The sequence below is a fragment of the Sebastes umbrosus genome, unplaced genomic scaffold (genome assembly GCF_015220745.1).
Source record: "Sebastes umbrosus isolate fSebUmb1 unplaced genomic scaffold, fSebUmb1.pri S36, whole genome shotgun sequence".
Lineage (NCBI taxonomy): Eukaryota > Metazoa > Chordata > Actinopteri > Perciformes > Sebastidae > Sebastes > Sebastes umbrosus.
The window spans coordinates 151,766-170,000 of record NW_023618441.1 but is presented as its reverse complement, the minus strand read 5'-3'; the positions used below and the strand labels follow the sequence as shown (position 1 = coordinate 170,000).

The following is an 18,235-nucleotide window of genomic DNA, read 5'->3' as shown; positions in this document are numbered from 1 at the left end:
CTGACAATAACAACAACAACAACAACACATCAACACTGAAACCTGAACATCACACTGACACATTTATTACAGCAATTAATCAACCTGACTGGTTCCACCTGTGACGCTGGTACACCTGTCAGTCTGATGATCAGACAGGTGACACTTCAGCTCACATCACAGAGAGTCGTCACACACCCTCCAGTTAAAACAGAACCCGACCAACCAGAGACAGACAGACAGGAAACACTCTGTCTGTCAGCTGTTACAGGTGTGAAGTGTGTCCTGGACACGTACCTGTCTGCGCAGCCGAGTAACGAGCTGCTCTTCTTCTGGACAACTGAGACGATCTGAGATCTGTTCACCAGGCTGCGACGCCCTCACACCTGCACACACACACACGATTAATTAGTTGTGGATAATAAACTAGAGAATAAACTGGTGGAGGTTTTGACCACTAGTGGCGCTGTGGTCCGTTCCTAACCCTCCTGAGTATGTTAATGAATGGCGTTGAGCGTGCCAGGAAACGCCCTGTAGGGCATTACACCTCAGTGGTCAAACCACAAGCCACTGACAGGTGACAGGTGACAGGTAACGTTACACTCAGAGAAAGGAAATGATGCCATCTGAGGGCTTTATTCTGCAGCAATAGAAACTTTACTTAAGGAGGACCTATTATCTCATTATCTGATTATCTCATCAGGATCATACCTGAACTTTGAGTTTCTACTAGAACATGTTTACAGGATTCAATGTTCAAAAAAACACTTTATTTTTATCATACCGGCTGTCCTGCAGCAGACTGAGCAGCGTGAGCACCTGTAACACCTGTAACACCTGTAACATCTGCTCTGTCCTCACCGTTGGGCGGAGCAGACGGCGTCGCCTGAACGTTCTGCTGCTGCAGCTGCTGGAGCAGCACGAGGCGAGTGACTTCTTCAGAGCGAAGACGAGTCTGAAACTCACAGACTTTATCCTGTAGAGTCTGAACACAGAAACATGGAGGAATGACATCATTTATCCAGTCAGTGAAACTAAGGAATGACATCATTTATTCAGTCAGTGAAACTAAGGAATGACATCATTTATTCAGTCAGTGAAACTAAGGAATGACATCATTTATCTAGTCAGTGAAACTAAGGAATGACATAATTTATCTAGTCAGTGAAACTAAGGAATGACATAATTTATTCAGTCAGTGAAACTAAGGAATGACATCATTTATTCAGTCAGTGAAACTAAGGAATGCCATCATTTATCCAGTCAGTGAAACTAAGGAATGACATCATTTATTCAGTCAGTGAAACTAAGGAATGACATCATTTATTCAGTCAGTGAAACTAAGGAATGACATCATTTATCCAGTCAGTGAAACTAAGGAATGACATAATTTATTCAGTCAGTGAAACTAAGGAATGACATCATTTATTCAGTCAGTGAAACTAAGGAATGGCATCATTTATTCAGTCAGTGAAACTAAGGAATGACATCATTTATCCAGTCAGCAAAACTAAGGAATGACATAATTTATCTAGTCAGTGAAACTAAGGAATGACATCATTTATTCAGTCAGCGAAACTAAGGAATGACATAATTTATCCAGTCAGCGAAACTAAGGAGCTGTTTGAAGGAATGACATAATTTATCCAGTCAGTGAAACTAAGGAATGACATAATTTATTCAGTCAGTGAAACTAAGGAATGACATCATTTATCCAGTCAGTGGAATTAAGGAATGACATCATTTATCCAGTCAGTGAAACTAAGGAATGACATCATTTATTCAGTCAGTGAAACTAAGGAATGACATAGTTTATCCAGTGAGTGAAACTAAGGAATGACATTATTTATCCAGTCAGTGAAACTAAGGAATACATCATTTATTCAGTCAGTGAAACTAAGGAATGACATCATTTATCCAGTCAGTGAAACTAAGGAATGACATCATTTATCCAGTCACTGAAACTAAGGAATGACATCATTTATCCAGTCAGCAAAACTAAGGAATGACATAATTTATCTAGTCAGTGAAACTAAGGAATGACATCATTTATTCAGTCAGTGAAACTAAGGAATGACATAATTTATCCAGTCAGCGAAACTAAGGAGCTGTTTGAAGGAATGACATAATTTATCCAGTCAGTGAAACTAAGGAATGACATAATTTATTCAGTCAGTGAAACTAAGGAATGACATCATTTATCCAGTCAGTGAAACTAAGGAATGACATCATTTATCCAGTCAGTGAAACTAAGGAATGACATCATTTATTCAGTCAGTGAAACTAAGGAATGACATAGTTTATCCAGTGAGTGAAACTAAGGAATGACATTATTTATCCAGTCAGTGAAACTAAGGAATACATCATTTATTCAGTCAGTGAAACTAAGGAATGACATCATTTATCCAGTCACTGAAACTAAGGAATGACATCATTTATTCAGTCATTGGAGCTAAGGAGCTGTCTGAAAGAATGACATCATGTATTCAGTCAGTGGAGCTAAGGAGCGGTTTAAAAGAATGACATCATGTATTCAGTCAGTGGAGCTAAGGAGCTGTTTGAAGGAATGACATCATTTATTCAGTCAGTGGAGCTAAGGAGCTGTTTGAAGGAATGACATCATTTATTCAGTCAGTGGAGCTAAGGAGCTGTTTGAAGGAATGACATCATTCATTCAGTCAGTGGAGCTAAGGAGCGGTTTGAAAGAATGACATCATGTATTCAGTCAGTGGAGCTAAGGAGTGGTTTGAAGGAATGACATTCATTCAGTCATTGGAGCTAAGGAGCTGTTTGAAGGAATGACATCATGTATTCAGTCAGTGGAGCTAAGGAGCTGTTTGAAGGAATGACATCATTCATTCAGTCAGTGGAGCTAAGGAGCTGTTTCTAAGACAACACAACATGTGAGTGAGGAGAGCAGCGATGGAAAGACCAGAACACTAAATAAAGCAGCAGGAACGAGGAGACAGAATGTAAAGTGTTTACGTTGGCAGGAGTCCACCAGCAGGACCAGGTGACCCTCTGAAGACAGGAAACAGCGTGGAAACATGGAGGATAGCACAATGAGACAGGAAGCAACAGAGACATATGAAGACACGTGGAGAGAGAAATGTGCTGAGGTCAGCACAACGAGCTGAACAGCGTGACGCTCAGTCACAGTACTGAGAGAGAAGAAGAAGTCCCGCCTGCAGGTGTGTTACCTGGATGAGCAGCTGCTGGTTGGGTGCGTTGGTTTCCGACAGCTCTGCGGTCAGAGAGGGGCGGTGCAAGAAGGCGGCGGTTGGCAGAGACAGGAAGGAGCCGTCGTCTTCACCATCACTCATCAGGAAGTCCAGTGAGCTTGCTACGGACACAAGGGGGGGTCAAAGGTCAGCGTGAGACATTTCTATTATCAGTTATTACCAGTTATTATTACCAGTTATTATCAGTATTTTTTTTCTTTTTTCGTTTTATATAATATAATTTATTTCTTTTTATCCCTGTATTTTTTCATATTCTTTTACTATTCCTTGACAGGTCAAGCTGTCAATCAACTGGCTGTGGGCGGGCCAGTAGAGCAACGTCAGCTGTACGACCAGAAACCAGCGGAGCAACGTCAGCTGTACGACCAGAAACCAGCGGAGCAACGTCAGCTGTACGACCAGAAACCAGCGGAGCAACGTCAGCTGTACGACCAGAAACCAGCGGAGCAACGCAGCTGTACGACCAGAAACCAGCGGAGCAACGTCAGCTGTACGACCAGAAACCAGCGGAGCAACGTCAGCTGTACGACCAGAAACCAGCGGAGCAACGCAGCTGTACGACCAGAAACCAGCGGAGCAACGTCACCTGTACGACCAGAAACCAGCGGAGCAACGTCACCTGTATGACCAGAAACCAGTAGAGCAACGTCAGCTGTACGACCAGAAACCAACGGAGCAACGTCAGCTCTACGACCAGAAACCAGCGGAGCAACGTCACCTGTACGACCAGAAACCAGTAGAGCAACGTCACCTGTACGACCAGAAACCAACGGAGCAACGTCAGCTGTACGACCAGAAACCAGCGGAGCAACGTCAGCTGTACGACCAGAAAACAGCAGAGCAACGTCACCTGTACGACCAGAAACCAGCGGAGCAACGTCAGCTGTACGACCAGAAACCAGCGGAGCAACGTCAGCTGTACGACCAGAAACCAGCGGAGCAACGTCAGCTGTAGGACCAGAAACCAGCGGAGCAACGTCAGCTGTAGGACAAGAAACCAACGGAGCAACGTCAGCTGTACGACCAGAAACCAGCGGAGCAACGTCAGCTGTACGACCAGAAACCAGCGGAGCAACGTCAGCTGTAGGACGAGAAACCAACGGAGCAACGTCAGCTGTACGACCAGAAACCAGCGGAGCAACGTCAGCTGTACGACCAGAAACCAGCGGAGCAGCGTCACCTGTAAGACCAGAAACCAGCTCCTGCGGTCCACCTGGTGAACTCTCCTAGATGAACTTCCGGAGCTCCACAGACCTGTTGAGCTTCATGTGTTACAGAGAACAGAGTCCTGAATGAACAGAATGAAACACGTGAGCAGATTTGTGAGTGACCAGTGATTAGTGAGGTCACTGAACAAAACAAGAAATAACCTGAATTCTTGTCCTGACTCAGCTCTCAGACCTCCTCTGTTCCAGAGTGAACCTGTAGACCTGTAGATCTGTAACCCTGTAGACCTGTAACCCTGTAGACCTGTAGACCTGTAGACCTGTAACCCTGTAGACCTGTAGACCTGTAGACCTTTAACCCTGTAGACCTGTAGACCTTTAACCCTGTAGACCTGTAGACCTGTAACCCTCCTCCTGAATACCACAGAGACCAGTGGTATTATCTCATTAGATTGGTGGTGCTGGTGCTGCTGGTGTTGGTATTGGTGTTGGTGTTAGTATTGGTGTTGGTGTTGGTATTGGTGTTGGTGTTGGTGCTGGTGCTGGTGTTGGTATTGGTGTTGGTATTGGTGTTGGTATTGGTGTTGGTGCTGGTGTTGGTGCTGCTGTTGGTATTGGTGATGCTGGTGGGGTTGGTGTTGGTATTGGTGTTGGTATTGGTGTTGGTGCTGGTGTTGGTATTGGTGTTGGTATTGGTGTTGGTATTGGTGTTTGTGTTGGTGTTGGTGCTGGTGCTGGTGTTGGTGGTGTGGCTGCTGGTGTTGGAGCTGGTGTTGGTGTTGGTATTGGTGTTGGTATTGGTGTTGGTATTGGTGTTGGTGTTGGTGCTGGTGTTGGTATTGGTGTTGGTGTTGGTATTGGTGTTGGTGCTGGTGTTGGTATTGATGCTGCTGGTGGGGTTGGTGTTGGTATTGGTGCTACTGGTAGGGTTGGTGTTTGTATTGGTGTTGGTGTTGGTGTTGGTATTGGTGCTGGTGCTGGTGTTGGTGCTGGTGGTGGTGTTGCTGCTGGTGTTGGTGCTGGTGTTGGTATTGGTGTTGGTGTTGGTATTGGTGTTGGTGTTGGTATTGGTGTTGGTGCTGGTATTGGTGTTGGTGTTGGTATTGGTGTTGGTGCTGGTGTTGGTGCTGGTATTGGTGCTGCTGGTGGGGTTGGTGTTGGTATTGGTGTTGGTGTTGGTGTTGGTGTTGGTGCTGGTGGGGTTGGTGTTGGTATTGGTGTTGGTGTTGGTATTGGTGTTGGTGCTGGTGCTGGTGTTGGTATTGGTGTTGGTGTTGGTGTTGGTATTGGTGCTGGTGTTGGTATTGGTGTTGGTATTGGTGTTGGTGCTGCTGCTGGTGTTGGTATTGGTGTTGGTATTGGTGCTGGTGGTGGTGCTGGTGTTGCTGCTGGTGTTGGTGCTGGTACTGGTGGTGGTGTTGCTGCTGGTGCTGGTACTGGTTCATGGTTTTCTCTATTACAGTTTTGAATTTAAAGTAAATGTTTTGTCCAAAACAGCAAAACTATTTAAAAAGTTTCCTGAGATCTTCAGACTTTAACCCATAATCATAATCCCTCAGTGAACTAATCTGATTATTACTAGAACCATATTAACTGTTTCATTACTGATATATATAGAGAGAGAGATATATACAGTAGATATATACAGTAGATATATAGATATATAGATCTATCTATAGAGTAGAGCTGCTGCAGGTAGAACACACAGAATGAAAGCAGAAAAACAACATGACCAACAGAACCGGCTCCACAGAGTGAAGCTACCAGAGAGCTCTGGTTGTTGTTGAGCCGGCCGGTCGGTCGTCTCCAGGGACGCCGCCGGTAACCCGATCAGCTGACAGACACGCACTGATCAATACATCAATACATCAATCAATAATAAAGGATAGGATCTGCTCACCAGGTGTCACACACTCAGGTTTCCTCTGCTGCCTCTCACGCTCCAGATCCATTCATTACCTACAGGTATGACTCACCTGGACACACACCGCACGCACGCACACACACTGCATGCACGCGCACACACACACACACACACACACACACACACACACACACACACACACACACACACACACACACACACACACACACACACACACTGCTGTCATACCAGGAATGCAGCCACGCAGGTGTTTCTTTTCTTCTCCTGTTTAAAGGTCCCTCCTCCTCCACCACACACCCTGACTCAGCGTCCAATCAGAGATCTCCCTGACTCACCATCCAATCAGAGGTCTCTCTGCTCTGACTCAGCGTCCAATGAGAGGTCTCTCTGCTCTGACTCACCGTCCAATGAGAGGTCTCTCTGCTCTGACTCACCGTCCAATGAGAGGTCGTTCTTCCAGAGCTCCTGCAGGTGGGGGGCGTGGCCGAGGTCCCAGGTCTTTCTTGTGCTGAACATGACCGCCGGGCTGAGCAGAGCGCTGGACCGCTGGACCGGCTGCAGACACACAGGAAGACAAAGCAGCATCACACCACAGCTTTTCACAATAAAACACACAGGAAGACACAGCAGCATCACACCACAGCTTTTCACAATAAAACACACAGGAAGACAAAGCCTCATCACACCTCAGCTTTTCACAATAAAACACACAGGAAGACACAGCAGCATCACACCCCAGCTTTTCACAATAAAACACACAGGAAGACACAGCAGCATCACACCACAGCTTTTCACAATAAAACACAGGAAGACAAAGCAGCATCACACCTCAGCGTTTCACAATAAAACACACAGGAAGACACAGCAGCATCACACCTCAGCTTTTCACAATAAAACACACAGGAAGACAAAGCAGCATCACACCTCAGCTTTTCACAATAAAACACACAGGAAGACACAGCAGCATCACACCTCAGCTTTTCACAATAAAACACACAGGAAGACAAAGCCTCATCACACCGGAGCTTTTCACAATAAAACACACAGGAAGACACAGCAGCATCACACCTGAGCTTTTCACAATAAAACACACAGGAAGACAGCAGCATTACACCAGAACTTTTCACAATAAAACACACAGGAAGACACAGCAGCATTACACCAGAACTTTTCACAATAAAACGCACAGGAAAAGGCAGAGTCCAGTCAAGAAAGTAAAGTTCTGTGTCCTTTGAACAGCAGCTGGTTCTGCTGTGATGAGTCCAGGTTCTGTATTACCGGTGTGAACGGGTTCAGACCGGTTTGGTGACTCAGCAGAGAGGATCATAATGAGACTCCTGTCAGCTAGCTGGCGCTAACGCTATCTATTATACATCACTGTGAAAACAAACGTCTCCTTCAAGCTCTGGATTTATTCAAGTTTATCACCAAAAACTACAATTTACTAGATTACATTTGAACACATCATGATGACGTTACAATTGACCTTCACCCAGTACTCATCTTTACTGAACAGATCCTGAACGCACCATAATGTAAATCAATGGGACCTCCTGTGTTGAAGTTGGCAGGACATTAGCTGGTTAGCGTTAGATGTTAGACAGGCATGCTGCCGCTGCCCAGAACCAGGACCTGGACCTGGACCCGGTCTCCAGACTGGATCCCAGCTGATGAGGGAACTTCAGGCTAAACTGATCATTAGCTAATGTTAGCATGCTAACACGCTAAACTGACAGTCAGCTAATGTTAGCATGCTAACACGCTAAATTGATAGTCAGCTAATGTTAGCATGCTAACACGCTAAACTGATAGTCAGCTAATGTTAGCATGCTAACACGCTAAACTGACAGTCGGCTAATGTTAGCATGCTAACACGCTAAACTGAAAGTAAGCTAATGTTAGCATGCTAACAGGCTAAACTGATAGTCAGCTAATGTTAGCATGCTAACACGCTAAACTGATAGTCAGCTAATGTTAGCATGCTAACACGCTAAACTGACAGTCAGCTAATGTTAGCATTCTAACACGCTAAACTGATAGTCAGCTAATGTTAGCATGCTAACACTCTAAACTGACAATTAGCTAATGTTAGCATGCTAACACTCTAAACTGATAGTAAACTAATGTTAGCATGCTAACACGCTAAACTGACAGTCAGCTAATGTTAGCATGCTAACACTCTAAACTGACAATTAGCTAATGTTAGCATGCTAACACTCTAAACTGATAGTAAACTAATGTTAGCATGCTAACACTCTAAACTGACAATTAGCTAATGTTAGCATGCTAACACTCTAAACTGACAATTAGCTAATCTTAGCATGCTAACACGCTAAACTGATAGTAAACTAATGTTAGCATGCTAACATTAGCTGAACTGGGGTGACCATATCTTCAAACCGGGACCGTTCAGTGAACAGCATGTTAATATGCACCGTAGGCGTTTCATCAGGACGGCTAACTGAACTACACCTGTCCGCTACGGAGACACCCGGAGACACTAAGACAGGAACCGACCGTCCAGAGGGACGGATAAGGGGAGTGAAAAGGTTTCAGTGATTCACAGTGCTGGTTGCTGGTTCCTGGTCCTTGGTTCCTGTCTGTTAAAGCAGCACAGAGCTGATCTAGACTCAGTGATCAGGTGTTTTCAGTCACATGACGCCTCCCTGTGGTTCATATTAAACTGCACACAGACCAGAGAGTCCTGATCAGAGTCCTGATCAGAGTCATGATCAGAGTCTGGTGGACTGAAGAAGAAGAACGATGAAGATGTTCAACCATCAACTACAACTAATTATATTTTGGTACTGAACTCTACAGAGAGCAGAAAGTAGAACCAGCTCCACACCTCTCTATCCTCCTTTATCCTCCTCTTCCTCCTTTATCCTCCTCTTCCTCCTCCTCCTCCTCCTCCTCTTCCTCCTCCTCCTCCTCCTCTTCCTCCTTTATCCTCTTCCTCCTCCTCTTCCTCCTTTATCCTCCTCTTCCTCCTCCTCCTCCTCTATCCTCCTTTATCCTCCTCTTCCTCCTTTATCCTCCTCTTCCTCTTCCTCCTCCTCCTCCACCTCCTTTATCCTCCTCTTCCTCCTCCTCCTCCTCCTCCTCTTCCTCTTCCTCTTCCTCTTCCTCTTCCTCCTCCTCCTCCTCTTCCTCTTCCTCCTCCTCCTCCTCCTCCTCTTCCTCCTTTATCCTCCTCTTCCTCTTCCTTCTCCTCCTCCTCTTCCTCCTCCTCCTCCTCCTCTTCCTCCTCTTCCTCCTCCTCTATCCTCCAAACTGGGTCAAATCATCTCTTTCTGTTGTTGTTCTGTCTCCATGTGCTCACAGTCAAACCTCCTGTCTGCTCTCACATGACATCATCATCATCATCATCATCATCATCATCATGTGTTCACACTACAACTGATCCACGTCACAGACTCTCTGCAGACACTCTAAAGTGGTGGACACGCTGCCCGCATCAGACCCGCGTCTATTTCATAGAATAGAAGGGTCGCCTATTTTACACGCGAGCCGCTCGCCTCTCGGCTGCGTCTCTCAGCAGCAACAGACAGGAAGGTGAGCTATTGACAGTATATGAACATCATATCAGCTACATAATACAGTTTACATGTCTGGACATCTGTAGAATATGTCACAGACAGTGAAAGTGATCTAGTGACTGTATTTTAACTTCATACCAGCAAGACTTTACTACAGTTTACAGGTTTATCTGTAGAATATGTTACGGAGATGAAAAAAAAGTAAAGTTAAGTAAACTTGTTTTTAAATCAACACTTCCTGCTCTCATTTCAAAATAAAAGCCCTCAGGCATTTTTTCTATAGACAGAATTCCTTCATTTGTTAACACGAGGCTTTTATTCTGAAATATGTGCCGGACAGTGATGTGGAACATGCAGTGACTTGGAAAGCATCATAAATGAATACAGTACGGAGTTTTAATTGTGGATTATTACTATTATTTACTAATTACCACGTTACTGAACCTTTCTCTGTCTAACATAAATATAAATTATATTTATCATGAAGTTAAATGGCCATTAAAAGGCAAACTCTATGTAGAAAGAAAGGGCTGACAGCAGCATCAGAAACACAGCTGACAGGTAGCAGACACGCTCCCGACAGGCAGCTAACTCGCATCTAGTGTGAACACCCTAGGTGGGCATCACGCCACCACGCGACGCTGCCGTCACGCGAGCCTCAAGCGGGCAGTGTGCCCACGGCTTTACTGTTCTATTAGACAGTAATACAGAGGCTGTGGCTCAGAGGGTAGAGCGGGTCGTCCACCAACCGGAAGGTCGGTGGTTCGATCCCCGGCTGCTCCGGGTCACACGTCGATGTGTCCTTGAGCAACACACTTCATATATATATATATATATATATAGCCTCCAACAACACAACGACCAGGTGAGTTACAGTTACAGGACGCTGACCAGACGTTAACATGTGAGACATGATGAGAGTGAAGACACATCAGACAGAAGGAGGACATCAGTGAGGACGTAGTAATAGGACATGCTGGGTCCATCCTCTGAACACGTATTGAGGTCAACAGCAACATGAGTCTCTGCATCAGGTTACAGTCAGTCCTCCATCACACCGTCTCTACTCTACACGTCTCTTTCCTCACCCCGTCCCCTCCGTCCTCCCCGTCCCTTCATCCCTCCATTGCTCCGTCCCTCCATCCCTCCCTCTTTGTGTCCGTCCTTACCTCCCTCCCTGCGGCCTCACCGTCCACATCATCGCTGCATCCTCCTCCTCGCTGCAGCTCCACAGCGACACACACACACACTGCAGGATCCGTGTCAACGCCGCCGCCGCCGCCAACAACCCCCCCAACACACACACACACACAGCCAGCCTCCTCCCTCTCTGTTCCCGTAGCAACAGCAACAGCACGGCAGCATCACACCTCCCCTAGCTCCGCCCCCCCCCCCCTCCCCGTCCACAGATTAATATTTCAGCCTCAACTGAAGCGTGTCGCCCCCCCCCCCCGACTGATGTATTCAACAGCCCTGTGTTTGTGTGTGTATGTGCGTGTGTGTGTGTGTGCGTGCGTCTGTTACTGCTGTAGTTCTTGTAGTCAGCGTATTCTCCTCTCTGCATCATGTTGTGTTATTATCAGTGACTCCAGTGGTTAAAATATATTATATATCCTACAAGTACAAAAATATACTCTCACCGGCCACTTTATTAGGCACACCTGTTCAATTGCTTGTTAACACAAATAGCTAATCAGCCAATCACATGGCAGCAACTCAATGCATTACGTCATCTAGACGTGGTGAAGACGACTTGCTGAAGTTCAAATATATATTTGAACAGATCCAGGGAGCGGGGGTTGTGTGGACGGAAATGCCTTGTTGATGTCAGAGGTCAGAGGAGAATGGGCAGAGTGGTTGGAGATGATAGAAAGGCAACAGTAACTCAAATAACCGTTACAACCAAGGTATGCAGAATACCATCTCTGAACGCACAACACGTCCAACCTTGAAGCAGATGAAGACCACCCGGTACTAGCAAGGTGTACCTAATAAAGAGGATACCACCCGGTACTAGCAAGGTGTACCTAATAAAGTGGACGGTGAGTGTATGTCCTACAAGTACAAAAAATAAAAATGCCTGCCGTCTCATTCAGAGCGTTCAAAGACAGGATCGTTAAGAAAATAAGAGCTGAAAGCAGACCTTTATTCTGAAGGCACGTTACAGAGTTTGTTTACGGAACTTGAGCCGGCGGACCTAGCGGATCAACATTAGCACACCAAATCTCCCGTCACAAAGTGAAACTGAAACCAAACCAGAGCCGTTATGATCCTGATGTTACCGGGTCACATCCACAGCTGGATGAACTGTCAGGTTATCATCAGCACATGATGCGTCTGTCGTTACATCACTGATGTGAGCCACGGAGCATCACGTGACCAGATGCTTCACGCCGTCTACACGGAGCATCAGGTGACCAGATGCTTCACGCCGTCTACACGGAGCATCAGGTGACCAGATGCTTCACGCCGTCTACACGGAGCATCACGTGACCAGATGCTTCACGCCGTCTACACGGAGCATCACGTGACCAGATGCTTCACGCCGTCTACACGGAGCATCAGGTGACCAGATGCTTCACGCCGTCTTAACGGAGCATCACGTGACCAGATGCTTCACGCCGTCTACACGGAGCATCACGTGACCAGATGCTTCACGCCTTCTACACGGAGCATCACGTGACCAGATGCTTCACGCCTTCTACACGGAGCATCACGTGACCAGATGCTTCACGCCGTCTACACGGAGCATCACGTGACCAGATGCTTCACGCCTTCTACACGGAGCATCAGGTGACCAGATGCTTCACGTCGTCTTAACGGAGCATCACGTGACCAGATGCTTCACGCCGTCTACACGGAGCATCACGTGACCAGATGCTTCACGCCGTCTACACGGAGCATCAGGTGACCAGATGCTTCACGCCGTCTACACGGAGCATCACGTGACCAGATGCTTCACGCCTTCTACACGGAGCATCAGGTGACCAGATGCTTCACGCCGTCTACACGGAGCATCACGTGACCAGATGCTTCACGCCGTCTTAACGGAGCATCACGTGACCAGATGCTTCACGCCGTCTACACGGAACATCACGTGACCAGATGCTTCACGCCTTCTACACGGAGCATCAGGTGACCAGATGCTTCACGCCGTCTTAACGGAGCATCAGGTGACCAGATGCTTCACGCCTTCTACACGGAGCATCAGGTGACCAGATGCTTCACGCCGTCTACACGGAGCATCACGTGACCAGATGCTTCACGCCGTCTACACGGAGCATCAGGTGACCAGATGCTTCACGCCTTCTACACGGAGCATCAGGTGACCAGATGCTTCACGCCGTCTACACGGAGCATCAGGTGACCAGATGCTTCACGCCGTCTACACGGAGCATCATGTGACCAGATGCTTCACGCCGTCGACTCCACCGGGGGCGACTTCACCAGGGGCGACTCCACCGGGCCGACCCTACCTGGGGCCGACTCCACCGGGCCGACTCCACCGGGCCGACCCTACCGGGGCGACTCCACCGGGCCGACCCTACCGGGGCGACTCCACCGGGTCGACCCTACCGGGGGCCGACTCCACCGGGGCGACTCCACCGGGCCGACCCTACCGGGGCGACTCCACCGGGTCGACCCTACCGGGGGCCGACTCCACCGGGGCGACTCCACCGGGCCGACCCTACCAGGGCGACTCCACCGGGCCGACCCTACCGGGGCGACTTGACCGGGCCGACCCTACCGGGGGCCGACTCCACCGGGCCGACCCTAACGGGGCGACTCGACCGGGCCGACCCTACCGGGCCGACCCTACCGGGGGCCGACCCTACCGGGGGCCGACTCCACCGGGCCGACCCTAACGGGGCGACTCGACCGGGCCGACCCTACCGGGGGCTGACTCCACCAGGCCGACCCTACCGGGGGCCGACTCCACCAGGCCGACTCCACCGGGGGCCGACTCCACCGGGGCCGACTCCATCGTGCCGACCCTACCGGAGATATTACCTATAAACCACCCGGCCCTCCTCGCCGGTAGCTCGGTGTCTAAAACTGTGAAGTATATAAAATAACGGCGGTGAGGTAAAAACCAGCCTAACGTGTAAATACTCAGTGAAGTACCTCAGATTCAGATTTAGAGTAAACGTACTTCCCTACATTGTTTCTCGCTCCGTCCTCGTTGTTGGTGAACTCTTCTCTCTTTCTGAACCTGATCTCCGTCTGCTCACCTGAACTCGCTTCCTGCTGTCGGGGACGTTGTGTACGCCGCCGCCTCCTCGCCTCCGCCTCCCTTCAGCCCTGCAGCTCCTCGGTCCTCTTCGGTCCACCGCGGTCTTCACTGAGCCGCCCCGAGACCCGGACGCCCCCCACGCCTCAGGGACACCTCCATCCTCCGGTTGACCTCGCTGCCCCGCGGCCTCCGAGCTCTCTCCGGGCTCCACGCCGTTGTTGTTCCAGCGCTTGAGGAGACTGTGGAGGGTCAGGACCGCCAGGGTGCACAGAACGTACATGACCCCGTCCTACGGGTCCAGTTCACCTGGATGGTACCGCTCAGTCTGAAGGTTATTCTAGGTGGATGTTTGGCTCCATCGTATCTGAACCCGAGCAGCTGGAGACGAGGTCGGTCCGGTCCGGTCCGGTCCGGTCCGGTCCAGCTGAGAACTCCTTCACATCCTCGTAGATTTAAAGAAGCAGGACTGAACGGAGCTCATCGGATGTTTTAATCCTGCTGCTGTGTTCAGTCTCTATAATCCTCCGTCTCACTGCTTCACCTGCTTCACCTGCTTCACCTCTGTACCGACTCCGCCCGTCACAGAGCTGATAAACACCTGTGGACCTTGTCCCCTCCAGATACTGACAGACACCGGAGCCAGCAGCTCCGATTACTATCAGAGTAACTCAAGACACTCGACTCACAGCTCTGAGTCACGTTAACCCTCCGAAGTCACGGCTCTGAGTGACGTTAACCCTCTGAAGTCACGGCTCTGAGTCACGTTAACCCTCCGAAGTCACGGCTCTGAGTGACGTTAACCCTCTGAAGTCACGGCTCTGAGTCACGTTAACCCTCCGAAGTCACGACTCTGAGTCACGTTAACCCTCCGAAGTCACGGCTCTGAGTCACGTTAACCCTCCGAAGTCACGGCTCTGAGTCACGTTAACCCTCCGAAGTTACGGCTCTGAGTCACGTTAACCCTCCGAAGTCACGACTCTGAGTCACGTTAACCCTCCGAAGTCTAAATATTATTCTAAGTGGGAGAAAACATTCAAACGTTTTAGCTGGATTCAGATTTGAGAAGAAGAAACTAACAGCAGCAGGTGACTGGAGGATGCAGAGCTGCTTCCAGCTTTAAGACGGCATCCTGCATCGCACACTAAACTGATATTAGTAGTAGGACTGAACTCTGATCTCCGGAGGGTTAAATCATATTCAGCTGATATGAGTGATATCAGAACTTTCACTTTCACTTTAAAACAGGAAGTGAGTCTGAATAAAAACCTGTAACAGTGATTTAAATCAGGAGATATCTGATCCAAGAGTCCACCGATAAGAAGACGACGTCCTGACGGGTCTCATCCAGACCGACGGGGAAGTATGAGTCCGTTAATGAGTCCGTTAATGAGTCCGTTAATGAGTCCGTTAACGTTCCCTCCATGGTCGTTCCTCCACTGAGCTCCTGTGTTTCATCTCCGTCCTCCGGCTGCTTCGTTAGCTGGTCGGTAGTTCAGTCTGTGTTGTGATTGGACGAGCAGCAGGTCTCTCTGTTATCATGTGACCTTCCAGCAGATTAAAGCTGAGGCAGGTCGTCTCTTCACCTCCTCCCTCCGTCCCTCCCTCCGTCCTCAGACCATCTGCTGCTGATGATGTAACATGATGATACTCTATCATGTTTAATATCTGCAGGACTTCACATGAACTCAGTTACATAACTAAGTATTGTGATTTATAGTGATTGTTGAGAGTTCAAAGCTCCGTAACCGACTCCAGGACATGAAGTTACCGTATACGTGACCGACCCGGGGATCCTGAGAGGGAGCCGACAGTCTGAATCATGAAGCTGGGTCAGAACTCCCCTGTACTCCGAGCCGACCCGTCGGTCCTGAAGCGGACTGTAAAACAGGGACTGTTTCTGGGACCGGTTCAGCAGCAACAAAAGAGGAACTGTACAGTCCAGCGACCTGATGAGGGAGACCGGGTCACAACAGGAAACCGGGTCAAACGGTCACATGGTACCAAGCCTCCAATACTAGAGTCCCATTGACAGGGAGGATCCAGAGGAGCAGTGACAGGTCATCCTGGAGGAGGTTCTAGTGGTCTCTACAGACCCGGCCGTGTGTCTCGGCTCATGAGACGCCGTGATGTCAGAGGACAGTAAACACCGTCCACACAGGACAACCTGAAGACAACAGCAGCTTCCTGATCACATGACCAACTGATGCTTTCTTTGAGACACGATAATAACGCCATAATAACATGTTCAAACTACAGCAGTCAGGGGCGCCTGTGTTAGCTCAGTTGGTAGAGCGGCCGCCCATGTAACAAGGCTTGGTCCTGACCGCGGCGGCCCGGGTTCGAATCCGGCCTGTGGCCCTTTCCGCATCCACTCTCTCTGTCCCCCCTTTCCAAGACTCTATCCACTGTCCTCTCAATAAAAATGGAAAAATGCCCCCAAAAAAAAATAACTTTAAAAAAAACAAAAACTACAGCAGTCAGAGTCGGGAAGAAACCTGGAGCAGAACCGGGCGCAGGGCGGGCGGCCATCTGCCGAGACCGGCTGGGGGGATAGATAGATAGAGAGAGAGAGAGAGAGAGAGAGAGAGAGAGAGGGAGAGAGAGAGAGAGAGAGAGAGAGAGAGAGAGAGAGACAGAGAGACAGAGAGAGAGGGAGAGAGAGAGAGAGACAGAGAGACAGAGAGAGAGGGAGGGAGAGAGAGAGGAGCTGTTTGTGCAATGCATTCTGGGAGTCTGTAAACCACTAAACCCAGAGCACACGCCCTGCTGAGCTCTTCAGGTTTATTCTGGGAGGACATTACAGAGAAGACGTTCTGGAAACACTGAGACATGTTTCACCCTGAAGACTGGTCTTCATCCACCAGATGTTCCCATGTATTACAGATGTTCCCATGTATTACACATCAGTAATAGTGCTCATTAATAGATCCTGATGTTCCAGCTGTGATCACAGAGCGGGCTGAAGCTCCTCATGTTGGGTTTTACAGTCAGCACAGATGCATCATGGGAGATCCACAGCTCCATCAGAGTGACGGTCTGCAGACGTCTGGTTCTAATCACACTCTATAGAAATACCAGCTGCACAACATCCACTGAGTCTAGAACATCACAACCTCTAGAACATCACAACCTCTAGAACAACACAACCTCTAGAACCTCTAGAACATCACAACCTCTAGAACATCACAACCTCTAGAACAACACAACCTCTAGAACATCACAACCTCTAGAACATCACAACCTCTAGAACATCAGAACATCACAACCTCTAGAACATCACAACCTCTAGAACATCACAACCTCTAGAACAACACAACCTCTAGAACATCAGAACATCACAACCTCTAGAACATCACAACCTCTAGAACATCACAACCTCTAGAACAACACAACCTCTAGAACATCACAACCTCTAGAACATCACAACCTCTAGAACATCAGAACATCACAACCTCTAGAACATCACAACCTCTAGAACATCACAACCTCTAGAACATCACAACCTCTAGAACAACACAACCTCTAGAACATCAGAACATCACAACCTCTAGAACATCACAACCTCTAGAACATCACAACCTCTAGAACATCACAACCTCTAGAACAACACAACCTCTAGAACATCACAACCTCTAGAACATCACAACCTCTAGAACATCAGAACATCACAACCTCTAGAACATCACAACCTCTAGAACATCACAACCTCTAGAACATCACAACCTCTAGAACATCAGAACATCACAACCTCTAGAACATCACAACCTCTAGAACATCAGAACATCACAACCTCTAGAACATCAGAACATCACAACCTCTAGAACATCACAACCTCTACAACAACACAACCTCTAGAACATCACAACCTCTAGAACATCAGAACATCACAACCTCTAGAACAACACAACCTCTAGAACATCAGAACATCACAACCTCTAGAACAACAGAACATCTAGAACATCACAACCTCTAGAACATCAGAACCTCTAGAACATCACAACCTCTAGAACATCAGAACCTCTATATATATATATATATATATATAGAAATAACAGCTGCAGAACCACCCTGGTTCACATCCAGGGTTCCTCCATGGTCACAGTTCACTTCCTGTTCTCACCCCAACCTGAACAACACCCACTGAGTCTAGAACATCACAACCTCTAGAACATCAGAACCTCTAGAACATC

The 18,235-nt window shown here is 48.2% G+C and overlaps 1 protein-coding gene and 1 long non-coding RNA gene across 15 annotated transcripts in view; both read right to left on the bottom strand.

The window, feature by feature from the left end:
• kifc3 (kinesin family member C3) overlaps positions 1–18,235 on the bottom strand; it is a 57,524-nt gene that overhangs the window by 25,556 nt on the left and 13,733 nt on the right. For 7 of the 14 annotated variants that reach the window (XM_037762865.1, XM_037762863.1, XM_037762864.1 and 4 more), the window contains 5 exons: positions 6,707–6,827; positions 3,180–3,322; positions 2,965–3,000; positions 841–964; positions 277–365 (listed from right to left, as the gene is read on the bottom strand). In XM_037762865.1, coding sequence (XP_037618793.1) covers positions 277–365; positions 841–964; positions 2,965–3,000; positions 3,180–3,322; positions 6,707–6,788 — 474 coding nt within the window. In that variant the 5' untranslated portion in view covers positions 6,789–6,827. The other 7 variants (XM_037762857.1, XM_037762861.1, XM_037762866.1 and 4 more) reach the window with 6 other exon arrangements.
• On the bottom strand, positions 3,668–4,945 carry LOC119484197. Its single transcript, XR_005205923.1, has 3 exons — positions 4,771–4,945; positions 4,724–4,739; positions 3,668–4,651 (listed from the first exon to the last, which is right to left on the bottom strand). It is a non-coding gene; the product is annotated as an uncharacterized LOC119484197 (long non-coding RNA).